We start from the raw sequence: 17,672 nt of genomic DNA, 5'->3' as shown, positions 1-17,672 counted from the left end.
TGACGTGGATGAACTAAATGTTTCTGTATAAAACAATTACGCCTGTGATTGAAGCATAAGAACTTCACATTCTGACAATGTTGTAATGAAAAGTCACCATTAGAAGAAAAGACGAAGATATTTCTGATAATTGAACTAATATAATTTTATAACTGGTTCTGGCCAAAACGGATCGGTTAATAGTTGGTAATTAAAATATTTGATCTTACTCGATTTAGACTATAAATGTGATTTAGAGTCAACTTTATGCTAGTGATAGTTTATTGTTAGAGAATTTCCTCCTCTTTAAGCATTACGCAACGAACAAAAGATGCTTCAGATTATTTGAATTCCTACACATGCTAAACCTAGGATGTCCTTCGTGTGATATTAATAATATTTTTTAGGCACATTGGGTTTACAGCAAATATATTTACTCAGGGACTATTTCAAACAATCCTTAAAATGTCTTAAAATGTTATGGAGTCAAGGCCTTTGGAGATGGGAGGCCTTTAACATTTTGACCACTAGTGGTGAATATTTGTGGAGAGCAAGATTACGAATGGAATATTCATTCATTCATTCATTCATTCATCAAGCTTCTCAGGTCACAGGGAGCCTGTGCCTATCTCAGGCGTCATCGGGCATCGAGGCAGGATACACCCTGGACGGAGTGCCAACCCATCACAGGGCACACACACACACTCACACACTAAGGACAATTTTCCAGAGATGCCAATCAACCTACCATGCATGTCTTTGGACCGGGGGAGGAAACCGGAGTACCCGGAGGAAACCCCCGAGGCACGGGGAGAACATGCAAACTCCACACACACAAGGCGGAGGTGGGAATCGAACCCCCAACCCTGGAGGTGTGAGGCAAACATGCTAACCACTAAGTCACCGTGCCCCCCCCCCCCCCAGTTCACATTAAACATTTCAAAACATTTTTAGAACATTTTAATCTGAATTCGAAGGCCTGAAATCTATTATAGGTTGTAAATAATAATAATAATAATAATAATAATAATAATAATAATAATAATAATAATTCAAGATGTGGAATATAGTTTCAGTTTGGTGCGACACAACTACAACATACGTACAAATTCAAAGATTAAAGATTGAACATTTGTACATTGAAAGATTCAATAAAGATATACATTTGTACACAATTCAGATTACAGTGACATGTTAAATTATTTAAATAATAACCACTAATGTCTTTTTCTTTAGGAATGAACATCAACAATCATGAGTTGCCTTGACGTACATCGTCTCCCTCCGTCCCCGTACTCTCGCCATTCTGTGACATTCTATTGTCAAATTTCCTGACTTGAACGTAGCATCTGCCACCGTGTCCACAATGTCTAATTACATCATTATAGTTTTCTGTAATTACTGCAAAAGATGAGATGCAGTAGAATTTGCTTTGAAGCAAAGAAGCCTTCTGTGATTTATGTCAACGCATCCAAACATTCTCAAGCTCATCTAATCGAGATCATGAAGAATACAGAAATATTGTTTTTAACAAGACATACCAATAATTCAGCGACCCAGTTAAATAATTACTTTAACTGTCATTAAATTTCATGATACTATGACGTATCATCACATTTTGAAATTAGTAGACTGGTTTTAATTCAGAGTTTTAAATGCAGAGGCAGTGTACTGTATGCACTAGAAATGGGTGGAGGTCATTTCTGTCTGAAGTGATTAAGAGACTTATCATCTATCCACCCACCCCATAAAGGAAGGAGTGATGAGCTGTGTTGCTGTGTTGCTGCTACTCAGTCTTCTGAGTGCTGGTCCGCATTGCAGCCCACTCCTGCAGTGAGGCTGCCAAAGACGCACTGAAGTGATGATGTAGCGAGCAAATACACATACACAGGCACTCACACACACACACACCCTCACACAGAGCACAGCATAATTAATTCTATATAATTACATCTTAACCACTGGTAATTTGTTACCAAACCACATTGTACAGATAGTTGTTTAAAGCCTAGTGCTGGTGCTCTGTTGCTTTTGTTTTACAATCCGTATTCCTTTTCACATTTCTTTCAGTTTTTTCCTTATGGTGATGCATCTAAGTTTGCCCAACATGCCTTTCGGACCTTCGACAAAAACGGAGACGGCACCATCGACTTCAGAGAGTTTATCTGTGCTCTGTCCATTACATCCCGAGGCAGTTTCGAACAAAAACTCAACTGGGCCTTCAACATGTACGACCTGGATGGAGACGGCAAGATCACACGAGTGGAGATGCTGGAGATTATTGAGGTATGTACGTATCTCACACTAACATGCAGTAATTGGCCATAAGTTTGTGCACCCTCCATGGAATCAGAATGGGAAGAGACTTGGGGGTAAAATATTTGCAGGGAGGAGGAGGAGAGGTATCATCTGCAGGGAAAGGAGGTGGACTGATGCTTTCTGTTCCTCCCACATCAGGTGGTTCTTTTACCAAACTGCCCTCATGGCTTCTTGTACAGTGAAAAAAAAAAAATCCGTGTTAGGCCTAGCTTACTGTCTGAAACTTGTAGAGGAGAGGCTGGATACAAGAAAGAGAAAGAAAAAGAAAGAAAATAACTTAAATAAATAAATAAATAAATAAATGGGTGGGAAGTCCTGGCCTAATGGTTAGAGAGTCTGACTCCTAACCCTAAGGTTGTGGGTTCGAGTCTCGGGCCGGCGATACCACGACTGAGGTGCCCTTGAGCAAGATACCGAACCCCCCCAACTGCTCCCCGGGCACCGCAGCATAAATGGCTGCCCACTGCTCCGGGTGTGTGTTCACTGTGTGTGTGTGTGTGTGTGTGTGTGTGTGTGTGTGTGTGTGTGTGTGTGTGTGTGTGTGTTTGTGTGTGTGCACTTTGGATGGGTTAAATGCAGAGAACAAATTCTGAGTCTGGGTCACCGTACTTAGCCGTATGTCACGTCACTTTCACTTAAGTGCAGGTTATATTAAATAAAACATGAATGATACAGAAAACGTAAACCTCAGATACCAAAACATGAACTATGATCACAAGGCAGAAGACATACATAAACCAGAATGTGTTACCTCTACAAATTGACAAACAATAAAAAAGACAACCATTAGTGCATATATGTTTTCACTCTGTAGACGTAGATAAATTCTGATTTTTTTGCTTTTTCTTTTACCGTTCTAATAAATCTGAACATTGAGCTTCATTTTGAATTTAATGATTTTGCTTTAAATTGCTATTTGTTTATGTGACAAAATGTAATTATGGAAATTGTCAGTTGCTGATATGTTCATTGATATTTAATACATATATATATATATATTAGGGATGCCACAATTCTCAATATAATATTGAACCGTTCGGTACGACATCCACGGTTCAATACGTGCTTGTGAATTGCGGTTTTTTCGGTTTTACGTTTAAATAATTTATGTGCTTTTCATTCTCTCCGAATTGACTGTTTGTGTGTGCCTGTATGTCTACGAGCTGAGATGAGGAAACTCCTCCCCGTGAGTAAATGTTCAATCACAATGCTCTAAAGTTAGGGGGCGTTAAACCTTCATTCCACACTTTAACATGGCGAGCGGTGGTGAAGCGAGGCTACAGTACGAGGAGGCGCCGGCGTCTTTTAAATCCGTGGTGTGGAGACATTTCGGTTTTGCTGTTGAGTATAACGCAGAGGAAGAAAAAACGGTAAACAAAAAAAATGACTGTCTGCAAGCATTGTTTTACACGTGTAGCCTACTCAAACGGAAACACTTCCAATATGATTGCACATCCGCGGCGCCATCACCCAGCAATATCAATGTCTGAATGCAGGATAGCAGAGCAGGTAATAAAGTCCTCCAAAAAACAACAGTCCCTCGCTGAATCCTTCCAGCATACACACCCAACTGGTTCCGAGAGACACATGAAAATCAGTCTTGTAACGTAACGTAGTAAAAATACTTTGTTACTGTACTTAAGTACTAATTTCACGTATCTGTACTTTACTTCGCTATTTAAATTTATGTCAACTTTCACTTTTACTCCACTACATTTCCTAGATAAAATGTAAACTTTTACTCCGTTATATTTCCCCTAAGCATCTTTGTTATTTTTTACTACAAAATAAAATCAGAATAAATGTGAGCGACTGCAATAAGGGAGGTTTGGCGAATCACTGCTCCTAGATTGTATTACGCAGCTCCGCACGCTGTACGGAGACGCACAGGTACGTGCAACGTGCACGTGCGGTCAGAGCTGGAGGCATTTACAGGTATCTATAACGGCGGCAACCAAAAGCAGTGAAATGTCACTATTCTTATTACCAGAGTTGATCTTTGCTTTCTAATACTTTATACAACACTGATGAAAATAACAAAGGCAGTGTTGGTGTTCATTGCCAAAGATTTGCAGCCGTTTTCGGTGATTGGAAATGCGGGCTTTTGTCATCTTATAAAAACTCGCACTTTTTTCAGCATCGAGATAATTCCCGACCTCTATGAAAAGACATGCAACAGTATTAAATAAATAAACCATCTTAATTAAACTTAACAGTACTCCAGTACTGTTAAGTTTAATTAAGATGGTTTATTTATTTAAGCATGTTTATTTGAAAAGGGTCAATTTATGTTTACTAACTTCACATGTATGTTTATTTTCAAAATTTAGGAATTTATGTGTTTCCCAGTTTGTACTTGGGCTACCAGCAGCTGTGAGATGTCAGTGTTAATTTTAAAATAAAAAATGTTTATATTATACAAAACACTAGGAACCAGTGGACTTTTCTTTGCTTTTAAGTAAAATAAAGGAGTATCACAATAAATCATCTTTATTTATTTATTCCTAACCTCTTAAATGTTCCTATTGCCTAAGCATAGAATAACAAAAAACACTTTTATGTGTTAAGCCATCAGAACCGAACCAAACCGAAAACCGTGGTTAAAAACCGAGGTATGTATTGAACCGTGGGCTAACTGTATTGTTGCATCCCTAATATATATATATATATATATATATATATTATATTCTAAATAATATCTTTATTTAACCAGGGATAAAATCACATTGAGATAAATATCTCATTTACAAGTGAGCCCTGGCCAAGGTAGCAGCCCACAATAGACAAATAGACAACATAAAAACAAATTAAGTACACAAAACAATAATCACAACACACAAAGTTCCAACAATAAAACAAGACTAAAACACGATTAAGAGCAAGTGCAGACAGTTTGTAATGTGTAAACTCATTAGTCGTACAGTCTGGTGAAGCTCTGTGCAGAAATCCATGCAAGCAGCTCATATATGACCATGAAGTGTGTAACACTGCACACAGTAGTTCCTGGTTCTTAATTGAGATAATGCCCAAAACTGCTGGAGCAATAAGTACAGATATTTTCCAGGTTGCCTTCCAAGCACTTGCAGTGCAAGTGTGGTAGATAACTGGGTTTGTTCATTCAGATAAGAAAGGAAGTGTGCCGGCTCAGAGCTAGACCCAGAGCTGTAAACGGGGTGTGATCACACTTCAATCCAACAGTTCATGTGATGTCATCCCTTCTGAAAAAACACATTTACTTAAAATATAATGTTGACCAACACAAAACAGAGTGCTCCAATTTCAAAAAGGTGTGAGGGACACACCAGCTGGTTGTGTTGATGGCAGAAGTGCAGTCACGATTAGAGAAACAGGCCCTGGCTGGATTCTTTATGCTCTCCTATTTTCTGTGAGCCTGTCGGTTAGATAAAAGCTTTGATAGATAATTTCGCTGTGGTAGTTCCACGTTTAACTTAGTGTCGAATACATATCTCCAACTTACACATTAGCAGAGTAGCTTCACTTTTGAATTATGTTTAATACACAGGCGTAAAGATCCACATGCAGACGGTAACCATTTTAATAAATCCACAGACAGAAAATAATCCAAATCGACAAGGGCAAGGTAAAAAATACCTGATAAATCTAGTAATACACAAAGCAAAGTCATACAACAAAAGGCAAAAAAGGCAAAACAGATGAACGGCTTGGAAGTATTTAGCGATGACCGCACAGCCCTCCATGTGCTCGCAAGAGGTAGCCTGACTGCCATTAGGTACTGAGATGAGATCCTCAGACCCCTTGTGAGACCATATGCCAGTGCGGTTGGCCCTGGGTTCCTCCTAATGCAAGACAATGCTAGACCTCATGTGTCTGGAGTGTGTCAGCAGTTCCTGCAAGATGAAGGCATTGATGCTATGGACTGCCCCACCCATTCCCCAGACCTGAATCCAATTGAGCACATCTGGAACATCATGTCTCGCTCCATCCACCAACGCCATGTTGCACCACAGACTGTCCAGGAGTTGGTGGATTCTTTAGTCCAGGTCTGGGAGGACATCCCTCAGGAGACCATCCGCCTCCTCATCAGGAGCATGCCCAGGTGTTGTAGGGAGGTCATACAGGCACGTGGAGGCCACACACACTACTGAGCCTCATTTTGACTTGTTTTTTTGACTTTGGATCAGCCTGTAGTGTGTTTTTCCACTTCAATTTTGTGCGTGAAATCTGTTTATTTTATTTTTATTTTTTATTCTTTTGCAGTATAAGCAATCAGGAGACAATACTTACAGTACTACTCAGGAACAAAAAAGTTATGTTGTACAATGGAATTACACTGACATTCATGCATTCATGAGTAAAGTTCAGTAAGGTGTCACTTTATATAGAATATTAATATCACCATACATTCCAGCCATCTAAGAGACAGAACAGAGTTTTTTGTCAACATTTGGTCCATCACCGGGGGACACGGTGGCTTAGTGGTTAGCACGTTCGCCTCACGCCTCCAGGGTTGGGGGTTCCATTCCCGCCTCCACCTTGTGTGTGTGGAGTTTGCATGTTCTCCCCGTGCCTCGGGGATTTCCTCCGGGTACTCCGGTTTCCTCCCCCGGTCCAAAGATATGCATGGTAGGTTGATTGGCATCTCTGGAAAATTGTCCGTAGTATGTGTGTGTGTGTGTGTGTGTGTGTGTGTGTGTGTGTGTGTGTGTGTGTGTGTGAATGAGAGTGTGTGTGCCCTGTGATGGGTTGGCACTCCGTCCAGGGTGTATCCTGCCTCGATGCCTGATGACGCCTGAATAGGCACAGGCTCCCCGTGACCCGAAAAGTTCGGATAAGCGGTAGAAGATGAATGAATGAATGATATAATGTCGGTGTGAGGTACAGTAGACATGCTGGGAGAGTAAATGTTGAGGTTGAGGTGTTAGGAAATGAACAGCTGTGATATTGCACTTGTCAGAAAACATGCTGAATCACTGCTTTTAGATAATAAAAGTCCTGTATATCAGAGACTCAATCTCCTCTCCCTCAACAGGCGATCTACAAAATGGTGGGCACTGTGATCATGATGAAGATGAATGAGGATAGCCTTACCCCTGAGCAACGGGTCGACAAAATCTTCAGCAAGATGGATAAGAACAACGATGACCAGATCTCTTTGGAGGAGTTTAAAGAGGCAGCAAAGAGCGACCCATCCATCGTATTACTGCTGCAGTGTGATCTGCAAAAATAAGAGTGGCATCCGAGCGAACACCACAGACTGCACCGAAGATCAATGTTCCATTCAGTTTTCAGCTATTAACCACTGAAAAAAAAAATAGCTTGGACTACCTTTCAATAGATCTGCTTCCTGTGTTTGAAACACTTGTGTGAATGAGAATGTTCTTTGCAAACCAATTTTAGACATGCACGGACAGAAGCACACACCTCCTCACACAGATACATGCACAGTTGAGGCTCTCACAGACAGACAGAAGGACAGACACACACACACACACACACTCACACACACACACACACACACACACACACACACACACACACATAGTTCAGAAAGATATAATACATACATATAGTTCAAATAAACTGCCAGTATGTGAAGTGGGAGAACATACGTTCCATAAAGTCTTATTCACTTGGAAATTTAGCATTACTGATGTACTGAAATAATTAATCTATTTATTGTACAGCATTACCAATGCAAGCTAAGTGTATCATAATACCGTTTAATATCAAACAAAACCAGGTCACACTGATAACAGAAACTATTTCAGATTTTCCATTTATATATATATATATATATCGTCTGAGCAAACATTTCCATATATATTCATACAGAAAAGTGAAACTGTGCATCTGTATAACTGAAATATTAGGAAGGTCTGTTTACTATGATATGCAAAGTCTTATGATACGAGGGATATATTTTATAAATTACTCATCAGTTTGAACTTATCGGCACTCAGATGATTATTCACAACCTGTACAGTCTTTACAGTACAGAGCAAAAGTTTGGACACCTACTTCTCATTCAGAATTTTCTTTATTTTCATGACTATGAACATTGTAGATTCACACTGAAGGCGTCAAAACTATGAATGAACACGTGTGGAATTATATACGTACGTAACAAAAAAGTGTGAAACGACTGAAAATACGTCATATTCTAGGTTCTTCAAAGTCGCCACCTTTTGCTTTGATTACTGCTTTGCACGCTCTTGGCATTCTGTTGATGAGCTTCAAGAGGTCGTCACCTGAAATGGTCTTCCGACAGTCTTGAAGGAGTTCCCAGAGATGCTTAGCACTTGTTGGCCCTTTTGCCTTCACTCTGAGGTCCAGCTCACCCCAAACCGTCTCGATCGGGTTCAGGTCCGGTGACTGTGGAGGCCAGGTCATCTGGTGCAGCACCCCATCACTCTCCTTCATGGTCACATAGCCCTTACACAGCCTGGAGGTGTGTTTGGGGTCATTGTCCTGTTGAAAAGGAAGGTGTCCAAAAGTTTTGGTCTGTACTATATTTCACTGTGCATCAAATGAACATGGCTAAAAGAAAAAAAATACAGATTAAAGATTATACAGTATCTAAAACATATGTATACTATATAAAATATGTATAGTCTAATGGTACGATTACACTGCTTGTGAAAAAAAAGCATAAATTACTCTTATGTGCAGTATGGTTTTATTTTTATAATCGGAAGGCCCTCAAACTGAATATTTTGCCATATACACTGCATATCACTTTGCATACGGATTAGACATGCTGCTCTCTTACAGAGCTTTTCAGATGTTGTTCCTGTCACATTCAACCTGACAGACACTATGAGAGAATATTACAGTATAACGGTGCATTTTTGCTCAAAATATGGTGTTTTATTGTCGACCCAGAAAGGTTTTTAAATGTTTCTGTTTTTTTAATCTTGCATATAACAAAAGTATGAGGGTTTAGGAAAACAAACAAAAATAAATAAATAAAAAGTAAAATGTCAGTGACAATTTAGAACATTTTCCTTGTCTGCATTGTCTATTCAGCTCAGAATGTCGAACAAGCTTCATCTGATGTGAACACTATTTATGTGATTAATTAAAGCTTTACACATACTGTTTGACACATAATGTTTACAGACTCACCTGCCACCAAATTTGTGCAATGGCTTTTTTAATTTTGGAGATTATTTTGTAAATGTTGCATGTATACAGTACAGTATGTGCCCCTTATACAGTACCATAGCTGCACTACTCCTTGTGTTGTGATTTAAACTAATAAAATACTATATGGGCCTTTTTTCCCTTCAATATGAGAGTCTGATGATTTGAAAATTAATGCTAGAGGATTTGTGAGCAATTCATTGTGAGCATTGGATATGGAAATTCGTGGTTTGGCGAGTCAGTACATATTCAGAATCCATAGCTCTATCTCAAACATTTGATTATATTATACATATAATATATTTATGTTTTCTTTGTAGAAGACAACGTTCTGTTTTCCTATTTAAACTTAGACAAAAATTTATCAAGAGTAACTCCTCCTAGAGCTTTCGAGCTACATGAACTAAATTCGGATATGTTGTAGATCCTGGTCTGAAGTTTGTTGCTATTACTTCTCTAAGCGATCAGAGTACCGGTACTTATTGTACCGGGTCTCAGATTGGCCTTTTTCCCCATAGACTCCCATTATAAACTTTGGAGGTTTATAACTCGGCAAGCTTTGGAACTCTCTACACCAAACTGGGCCAGCTCTTTTAGGGTGACACTCTGAACAAAGGTTTATATTGGTGTACCGACTGGCCTTCCGGTTGTCCCGCAGCCCCCCCCCACCAAATATGCAAAATCAAAAAACTTTTACAACATGGACTTGTGACATATCAAAACACTCAGAACAATGAGGGGAACTTCCTCACTGGTATTCTGATGACGTCACGTGAAAATGAAAAATTAGCACAACATGGACTAGTGACATATCAAAACATTCAGCACAATGAGGAGAACTTCCTCAAGAGTATTCGGATGATGTCACATGCTCGTCTCCACTTACCTCCAAATGTTTTGGCACCCTAGCTTTCTGTCTACTTGCTTCCAAAAGTAATACTGACCCTTATGTCCACTCGCCTCCAAAAAGCACTGGCCTTTGCAAATACTTGCATCGTCAAAGCCAACATCAAAGTTTGTCGCAACAAACTTTACAAATCTAGTCTTATTTATTATATAATATTTTATTATATATATATATATATATATATATATATATATATATATATATATATATATATATATATATATATATATAGAGAGAGAGAGAGAGAGAGAGAGAGAGTGAGTGAGTGTGTGTGTGTGTGTGTGTGTGTGTGTGTGTGTGTGTGTGTGTGTGTGTGTGTGTGTGTGTGTCTGCATGCGCTACAAATGTCACATTAAGGACGCGTGCTTGTTCAGTACTTTGTCATTTAGAGACTGGACGCCTGCACCTCACTCTAGGCACCTCAACCTCTGCAACCCCCAAACCATGTTGCAGCGTCTACTAGAAGTATGCTACTTTCTGCACTTTATGATTCTGACCACTAGATGGCAGTAAACACACTGTTTAAAAACTTCAAGAAATTCAACTCAATCAGTCTATGAAGAGTTATATATATATATATATATATATATATATATATATATATATATATATATATATATATATATATATATATTGTGGTAGGTTATATATACTTAAATATATATAATAATATATATAATATATAAATATATATAATAATTTTTTACTTGAAATATGATCATCTTTACATGACACTGAAATCTTACATCCCGTACCTCATTATTACCTGCTTTATTTACTTTTTTATACCTGATGGCAGTGGACCATGAAGCAATCAGTTTATCAGTTCAGCTCAGTTTCTGTAAATTGTTCACCAAGCATGCCTAAAAGGACCTGGTGTAGGATCGGGATGATCGTAACAGGTTTTAGGTATGAAATTAGACATTGGCAGAAAGTAGATAATGTGCAGAAGATTTCAGATAGATTTCAGTTACATATGAACATTTTTTAAACAGTAGGAATTACCCGTAACACCTCACCGCACTTACTGAAGTTTAAAAGGAATGACCCCTCTATTAAAGTTCCTGTAAATATATGTGACCCTTACTATATGGTGTTACCAATAATTTGTTTAAGCTTCATGAACCAAGAACTTAACCAGGATCTATACAAAGTGGAGAATGATTGAATATTAAGATCATATATTTGAATATAATATTATTTATTACAGTAGGTATTAGAATTTTAAATATTCAAAAATAGGCACTAAGCTAGTATTCAAGCTAAGGTACTATTTCTAGGCCACTATTTAAATTTAAGCAAATCTATGATGCTGAAAATTATAACTTGTTTGTACAAAAGGTCTCATCTATTCCCATTTTTTTTTTAGCAGCCATAGACTTTTGGACACCGCTGTATTTTGTCTATTCTGCAGCATAAATGATTGAAGTGAGAAGACCGTTGCCATGTTATAGAGGTAGTACCTGTTTTTAAATAAGTTGCTGTGAGTTTCTTGCCTGTGTTGACATTTAAATGACATCAATTTATTTTCTCTTCGATAATTTTGCCCTGCAATTTCATTTATATTTTTTACTTCTCTGTTGCATTTAATAGTTTTGATGAATGCTTTTTTCCCCTAAAGACAGCAAGTGGAGGAAACCCACTTTGGATTTTTGTAATACTAGATGATTTACACTTAACATTTAGCTTGTTCAGTGTGTTAGTTGCAGGATGTTGATTAATTCTTCTTCCATCATTGGTAGTAATTATACATGTGATAACTGTATGTTAATTATCACTCAGACAGAGAAGACTGTATCAGTAGGACTGTGTATTTAGTCTAGAGAGGGTTAGCAGTAGTGAGAGCAGTGTAGTGTCTGCAGGGGAAACTCTGGATGTCAGTGTATTCTCCTGCACTTCCAAGTTACAATGTGAACTTCTGTTTTCAGTGATGTTATTTCTGATACAGAGTTTCACTTCCTGCCCGTTGGCCATTTCAAGAAGTCTGCGCTATATAAGCACACCGTCAAAACATATTTTTTCACCAGATGGTCTTTCCAGTTTGCCTAGCACCCTGTGAGTCATCCTGTGAGTTTGCTAGACTATTGACTAACTACTTGACTGAGCTTGAGACTGTGTGATTATCCTCAATTTCTATTAAAACTGTTCATTTGAGTGCTGCCTGGCATCCTGCATTTGGGTTCCTTCCCATCACTCATGACAGTAACATCTGGCCAGGTATGGACAGGTAAGAAAATGCACTTGACCTGCAGGCGCTACTAAGAAACCTCTTCCAGACTTCCATGGGAAGATGAGCAGCATATCAAGGACCTTACCACGGCCACCAATGAATACACCGCATAAGTTCTCTATCCACTGCCTACTCCCCCCGGACCTCCCCCGTCTCCAGCTGCCAACGAACCTCCCCTGACACGAGCTCATGGGATTGCTGTGGATGGGGCCACCTGGAGACTGTCATGGCTTCATTATTGTTGCATCAGTCAGCTATATGGTCAGACCTTTATCAGCAACCATTTGAAGACATTGGCAGAAAAGAACTCAGAGCTCTTTTAATCAGGGATTTGGGACTGGGCTCCATAGTTTGTGCACAAATGACTTCACATCTTGGTCTTAAAAAATAAAGTTGGGACTTTGCTTATCTCATCCAAGATTGAAGCCAAATTTTTTTTTTATGATTCTTTTTGATTCAGCTGTTTGACTAGAGGACTATTGGTAATTGGATAAAGATTAATCCCCAAAAACTGGGGGAATCAAACGGTCTGCAATACAATGAAGTAAAAAAAAAAGAAACGAAATGAAAAGAAAACACAAAACAAAGCAGAAAAAGAAAGAAGGCAGAACGGCCTGCTAAGGCGGCGACACCATCAGTCATTCCAGCCAGTATACACAGCCTAGCCTACCATACACATAAATTAGGAATAAGCCACTAGCACAATCCCAAATAATATAATACAAACATACTTACACACCTACGTGTAGCTTCCAAGCGCAAGGTGGGAGAATTTGTAGAAACTGCCACTCAATTCAGTTTAGAGCATCAAACATCAAACGGTTGATGATAAAAGTACAGATGACTCTCAAGGCAACAACATTACAGTACCTGGCCGGCACTTTTTTCTCTTTGTATGTTTTCCCTACAAATCCTTACACATTCTTACAAAGTATGAATATATAAATGAAAGAATTAATTATAGTTTAGGCCATCTTTGCTGAAGAAATTCTATGGGTGGACTGTCCTTTATTTCCTGCCGACTTTAGGAGAAAATTCTGGCTATTTTGTCATTGATGTTTTTCCAGTCATCCCTTATCTTGACAATTGTAAGGATGCTTTCTGCTTTTCTGAACAGCAAATGTGCCATAAATGTTTTTCTGAATATCACCATGGTTAACAACACAACAGTTTTAAGATTATTTAGATGCTGTGTGAGATGTGTGAACAAGTCAGTGTCTGTCGGAAATGTGACAGAGGCACAATGTTGACATGAGAAGGAAATGTGCTCCCCAGGTGTGTATATATCATCAGGGACATGGTGCCTATTCAAGTGTGAACTAAGGGAGTTTTATATCTTAAATGAACATGGACAATTCGGATTAACACATGGAAGTGATCGATGTCGACCTAGACGATCATGCTGTAAACTATAAGGTTTATAAATACAATTTAAAGCTTTAAGTACAAATAAAAACGTATACTTTAAATTTAAATGCTTACATTTTTGTGCTACATTTACCTACTTTTAACATATTTTGTCCAGACTCACATTATTAACTTGACGATGTGTATAGTCTTAAGTTCACATTCACAAACCATTCAAGTTGTATGCACAAGTGTTTATTATTTAATGTTTAAAGTAATAGTTACTTATCATGTCACTATGGACAACGGATCACTTTTTACAGTGTACTGTTAGACTGAGCAGCAGAGGAAGGAAGAACTGCTGTGTGTGGAGCTCAACTACAACTACAAGATTCACTACTGTCTCTCTTTTACTGCTCTTTGTGCAGGAAAATAAATTCAATATCATCCAAATGATGTCCGCTCAGAGCACATTGTAATGACTGACCAGTTTCTGTAAGTTAAACCTCTAGGGCACTGTTTAAAGCTTCATGCATGTTCTACACCACCATCAGCCTATATATAGTTCTTAGGCAAAACTGGGCAGATTCAATATTCTACTGCATTGATTCTTGTTTCAGATCTTTTGTTAAATATTAGAACGTTGTTCATAACTTATTTCCAAATTTTTACCAAATAAGTGTATAGAAGCTACAAAAAATAAATTACTTTGTTGAATAAATCATTTAGTACATTTCGTGCATCAGGCCGCACTTTTCTGTGCATTGTTTCATACATTCACCTTTAAGATGTGGTTAGAATTTATTGCTAAGTCAAATTTGCATTAAAATAATACTTGTCAAAGTTGCACTAAATTTATATTTAAATCTAAAAAGAATTATCAATACATGTATTTTTTTTAAAGTTATTCTTAAGTCAAGTCACCTTTATTGTCACAATAGTTATGATTAGACTGATGTACAAATTTTAATTTCATACAAATGTCACATTGCATTTGATATAATAAATGCCTCTGCAAGAGTTATTGGTATATTCATGTTTTATGTCTTTTTATTAAAGAAATGATTCAGAATAATACAAGAGATGGCGTAATGATTAGAAATATTTAATATAAATAAATAAATATAATAAATAAAATGAATATAAATAAATATAATATCAATAATTAATGATATTTAACTGTCTTCACAAGTCAAGCAGAGTGAAGAAATCAGCAGCCTGAATAGAGAGAAAACACACACACACACACACACACACACACACACACACACACACACACACACATATACACACACACACAGACTATTAGAACATGGGGTGTTAATGAGGGAGGATCATCTAATCTGAATTAACTGTATTTTAACACTTTCTGTATAACCTGACCTGCATTGCATCTTCTGCATTGAATACAGTGTCCAGGTTCATGTGACTCTTCCTGGGATCTGGATCCTGGTCAGTGTACAGAAGGTGGCTAAATGAGTCGTCCTGGACATCAGCTGATTCCCAGTTAGGATCCTGGCCAGTGTACAGAAGGTGGCTAAATGTGTCGTCCTGGACATCAGCTGATTCACAGTTTGGATCCTGGCCAGTGTACAGAAGGTGGCTAAATGTGTCGTCCTGGACATCATCTGATTCCAAGTTTGGATCCTGGCCAGTGTACTGGAGGTGGCTAAATGTGTCGTCCTGGACATCAGCTGATTCACAGTTTGGATCCTGGCCAGTGTACTGGAGGTGGCTAAATGTGTCGTCCTGATCATCAGCTGATTCACAGTTAGGATCCTGGCCAGTGTACTGGAGGTGGCTAAATGTGTCGTCCTGGACATCAGCTGATTCACAGTTAGGATCCTGGCCAGTGTACTGGAGGTGGCTAAATGAGTCGTCCTGGACATCAGCTGATTCACAGTTTGGATCCTGGCCAGTGTACAGAAGGTGGCTAAATGTGTCGTCCTGGACATCAGCTGATTCACAGTTTGGATCCTGGCCAGTGTACTGGAGGTGGCTAAATGAGTCCTGGACAATAAGTGGTTCTGTGTTAGAGCACACATTAAGGTTTAAAGTTTACATTCCTACCAAACCTTATTGTAGTTACACAGGCTAAAATAATTGCACTGACAATTCCTTTTGATTAATATGTAAAATAAAAAAGTTTCTCAGCTCTCACAGGATAATAGCCACAATGAGCAGAGGAGGCAACTTCTTGTTGGGAGCAGGGCATGTTGGGATCCAAAGCTCCTGGGATACAGCTATGGTTCTCTGCAACAAAACGAACACAAAACAATAAAGGCTGACAAATGGCTCAGTGTTGAGTAACATGTTAACCAGATGTTACTAATATGTTATTCTGAAACAATATTACAATACAATGCAGCTCCTAAATATATAAACGAAAGAATAAATTATAGTTTGTTCTGAACATCTACTGACCGACCACAGCAGAGATGTCGGGTGAATTCAGCACTGGATGAAAAGTACTTGGGTGGTTGGAGACATCTTGCCCAGTGGTAAGCTTGGCCCTGTTGGAAGGTGTGAGTCTCTGTAGCTTTGCCAGAAGCTCCGGGTTTGCCCGTTTGAAGTTCGGGTTGTAAAAGTGCTGTATGAAGCCGACTTGCTTCAACGAGATCTTATAATCTGGGCAAACTTTTCTGAAGCCATACAGGTTTAGCTGACGAACAAAACTGATGAAATTAGTAGTTCTGAAGATCTTCTCCTTGTTGGCTTTAGACAGCACTTCAGCTTTGAAGGACTCTGGACAGATCAGGATTCCTTCCCCACTGTCATCCCAGCAGATTGAACAAATCCGAGGATCATTCACCAAATTCCACAAGTTGATGGGAAAGTTTCTTCGGTTGATCCGGACTTCCATCCCAGCTAAATGATTTGTAAACAACAGATAGGAGCTCAGTGTTATTGAACTATAGATGTTTATACAGCTAGACAATTGCTAACTAGATTGTGGCAGTTGATCTCTAGCGCTAACTAGTTAGCAGGGCGGCGATCTAACATATTCATCCATCTTCATTAACAAATGATTTGTAAAAGAAAGAAAGAAAGAAAGAAAGAAAGAAAGAAAGAAAGAAAGAAAGAAAGAAAGAAAGAAAGAAAGAAACAGTAAGAACTCAAAAATTATCATCATCAACAAGCTAGCAGCAGCTCTCCTGAGTTTTCTCGGCTGCTGAGTGGAAAATAAAATAAAAAACAAAAGAAAGACGATCGGATTATTTCTGATATCTGACTACATCATATACAAATACCTGATATCTCGGCTTCTAATGTTGAATCGACGTTTCCGCTCATTTTCAGAAGCGTTTGTAAGATCCGTGTAAAGCGTTTATACAGAAACTCGCGGACTCCTGGAGTTTAAACTTAAATGTAAACAGGTGGACGAGCAGAATATTGATGACGTCATTCCGAAATACTGAATAAGTGCGCGCTTGGATCTGTCCAATCAGAGTGAAGCAAGAGACTGCGACAATCATAAAGTGATTTCATGCTGTGTAGTAAATTGTTAGTAAACATAGTGAAGAAGATTTTGTTTTCGAGAATATTTAGTTTTGACATTTCAGACAGACGATTTTGTGATAAGGCCATCCTTAAAAATATGTTGGTTTGCAGTAACAGTAGGTAGATTTTTTTTTTTTCAAGTTTGAATGTAAAAAAAAGCACAATTTTGGTGACGGTGGTTACGTAGGTATGACTAAACAAATTAGCATTTCGTGACGTCACTGACTGGGTCTTCATCCCGTGCCTTCGGGCGCAACATTGCAA

At 38.5% G+C, this 17,672-nt stretch overlaps 2 protein-coding genes across 4 annotated transcripts in view; one reads left to right on the top strand and one right to left on the bottom strand.

Moving 5' to 3' along the window:
• vsnl1a (visinin-like 1a) overlaps positions 1–7,841 on the top strand; it is a 24,237-nt gene extending 16,396 nt beyond the window's left edge. Inside the window, exons 3-4 of the mRNA XM_027153645.2 lie at positions 2,050–2,265; positions 7,310–7,841. Coding sequence (XP_027009446.1) covers positions 2,050–2,265; positions 7,310–7,507 — 414 coding nt within the window. The 3' untranslated portion in view covers positions 7,508–7,841. The remainder of the gene's footprint in view (positions 1–2,049; positions 2,266–7,309) is intronic.
• Positions 7,842–14,975: 7,134 nt separating this feature from the next.
• On the bottom strand, positions 14,976–17,335 carry LOC125138396 (heat shock transcription factor, Y-linked-like). 3 transcript variants are annotated; one of them, XM_047801363.1, is made up of 5 exons: positions 17,159–17,335; positions 16,332–16,775; positions 16,069–16,160; positions 15,291–15,788; positions 14,976–15,125 (listed from the first exon to the last, which is right to left on the bottom strand). In XM_047801363.1, the coding sequence occupies exons 1-5, from the start codon at positions 17,199–17,201 to the stop codon at positions 15,093–15,095; spliced, it is 1,110 nt and encodes a 369-aa protein (XP_047657319.1). In that variant the 5' UTR covers positions 17,202–17,335; the 3' UTR covers positions 14,976–15,092. The 3 variants fall into 3 exon arrangements, with proteins under 3 accessions (XP_047657319.1, XP_047657317.1, XP_047657318.1); XM_047801361.1 differs by having other exon boundaries at positions 15,291–15,917; positions 17,159–17,330; XM_047801362.1 differs by having other exon boundaries at positions 14,978–15,125; positions 15,291–15,934; positions 17,159–17,330.
• Between the last annotated feature and the right edge of the window lie 337 nt (positions 17,336–17,672).

This window comes from Tachysurus fulvidraco, chromosome 16 (genome assembly GCF_022655615.1).
Source record: "Tachysurus fulvidraco isolate hzauxx_2018 chromosome 16, HZAU_PFXX_2.0, whole genome shotgun sequence".
In the NCBI taxonomy this organism is placed as follows: Eukaryota; Metazoa; Chordata; class Actinopteri; order Siluriformes; family Bagridae; genus Tachysurus; species Tachysurus fulvidraco.
The sequence above is the reverse complement of the archived record's forward strand: the minus strand, read 5'-3'. Positions and strand labels throughout refer to the sequence as shown.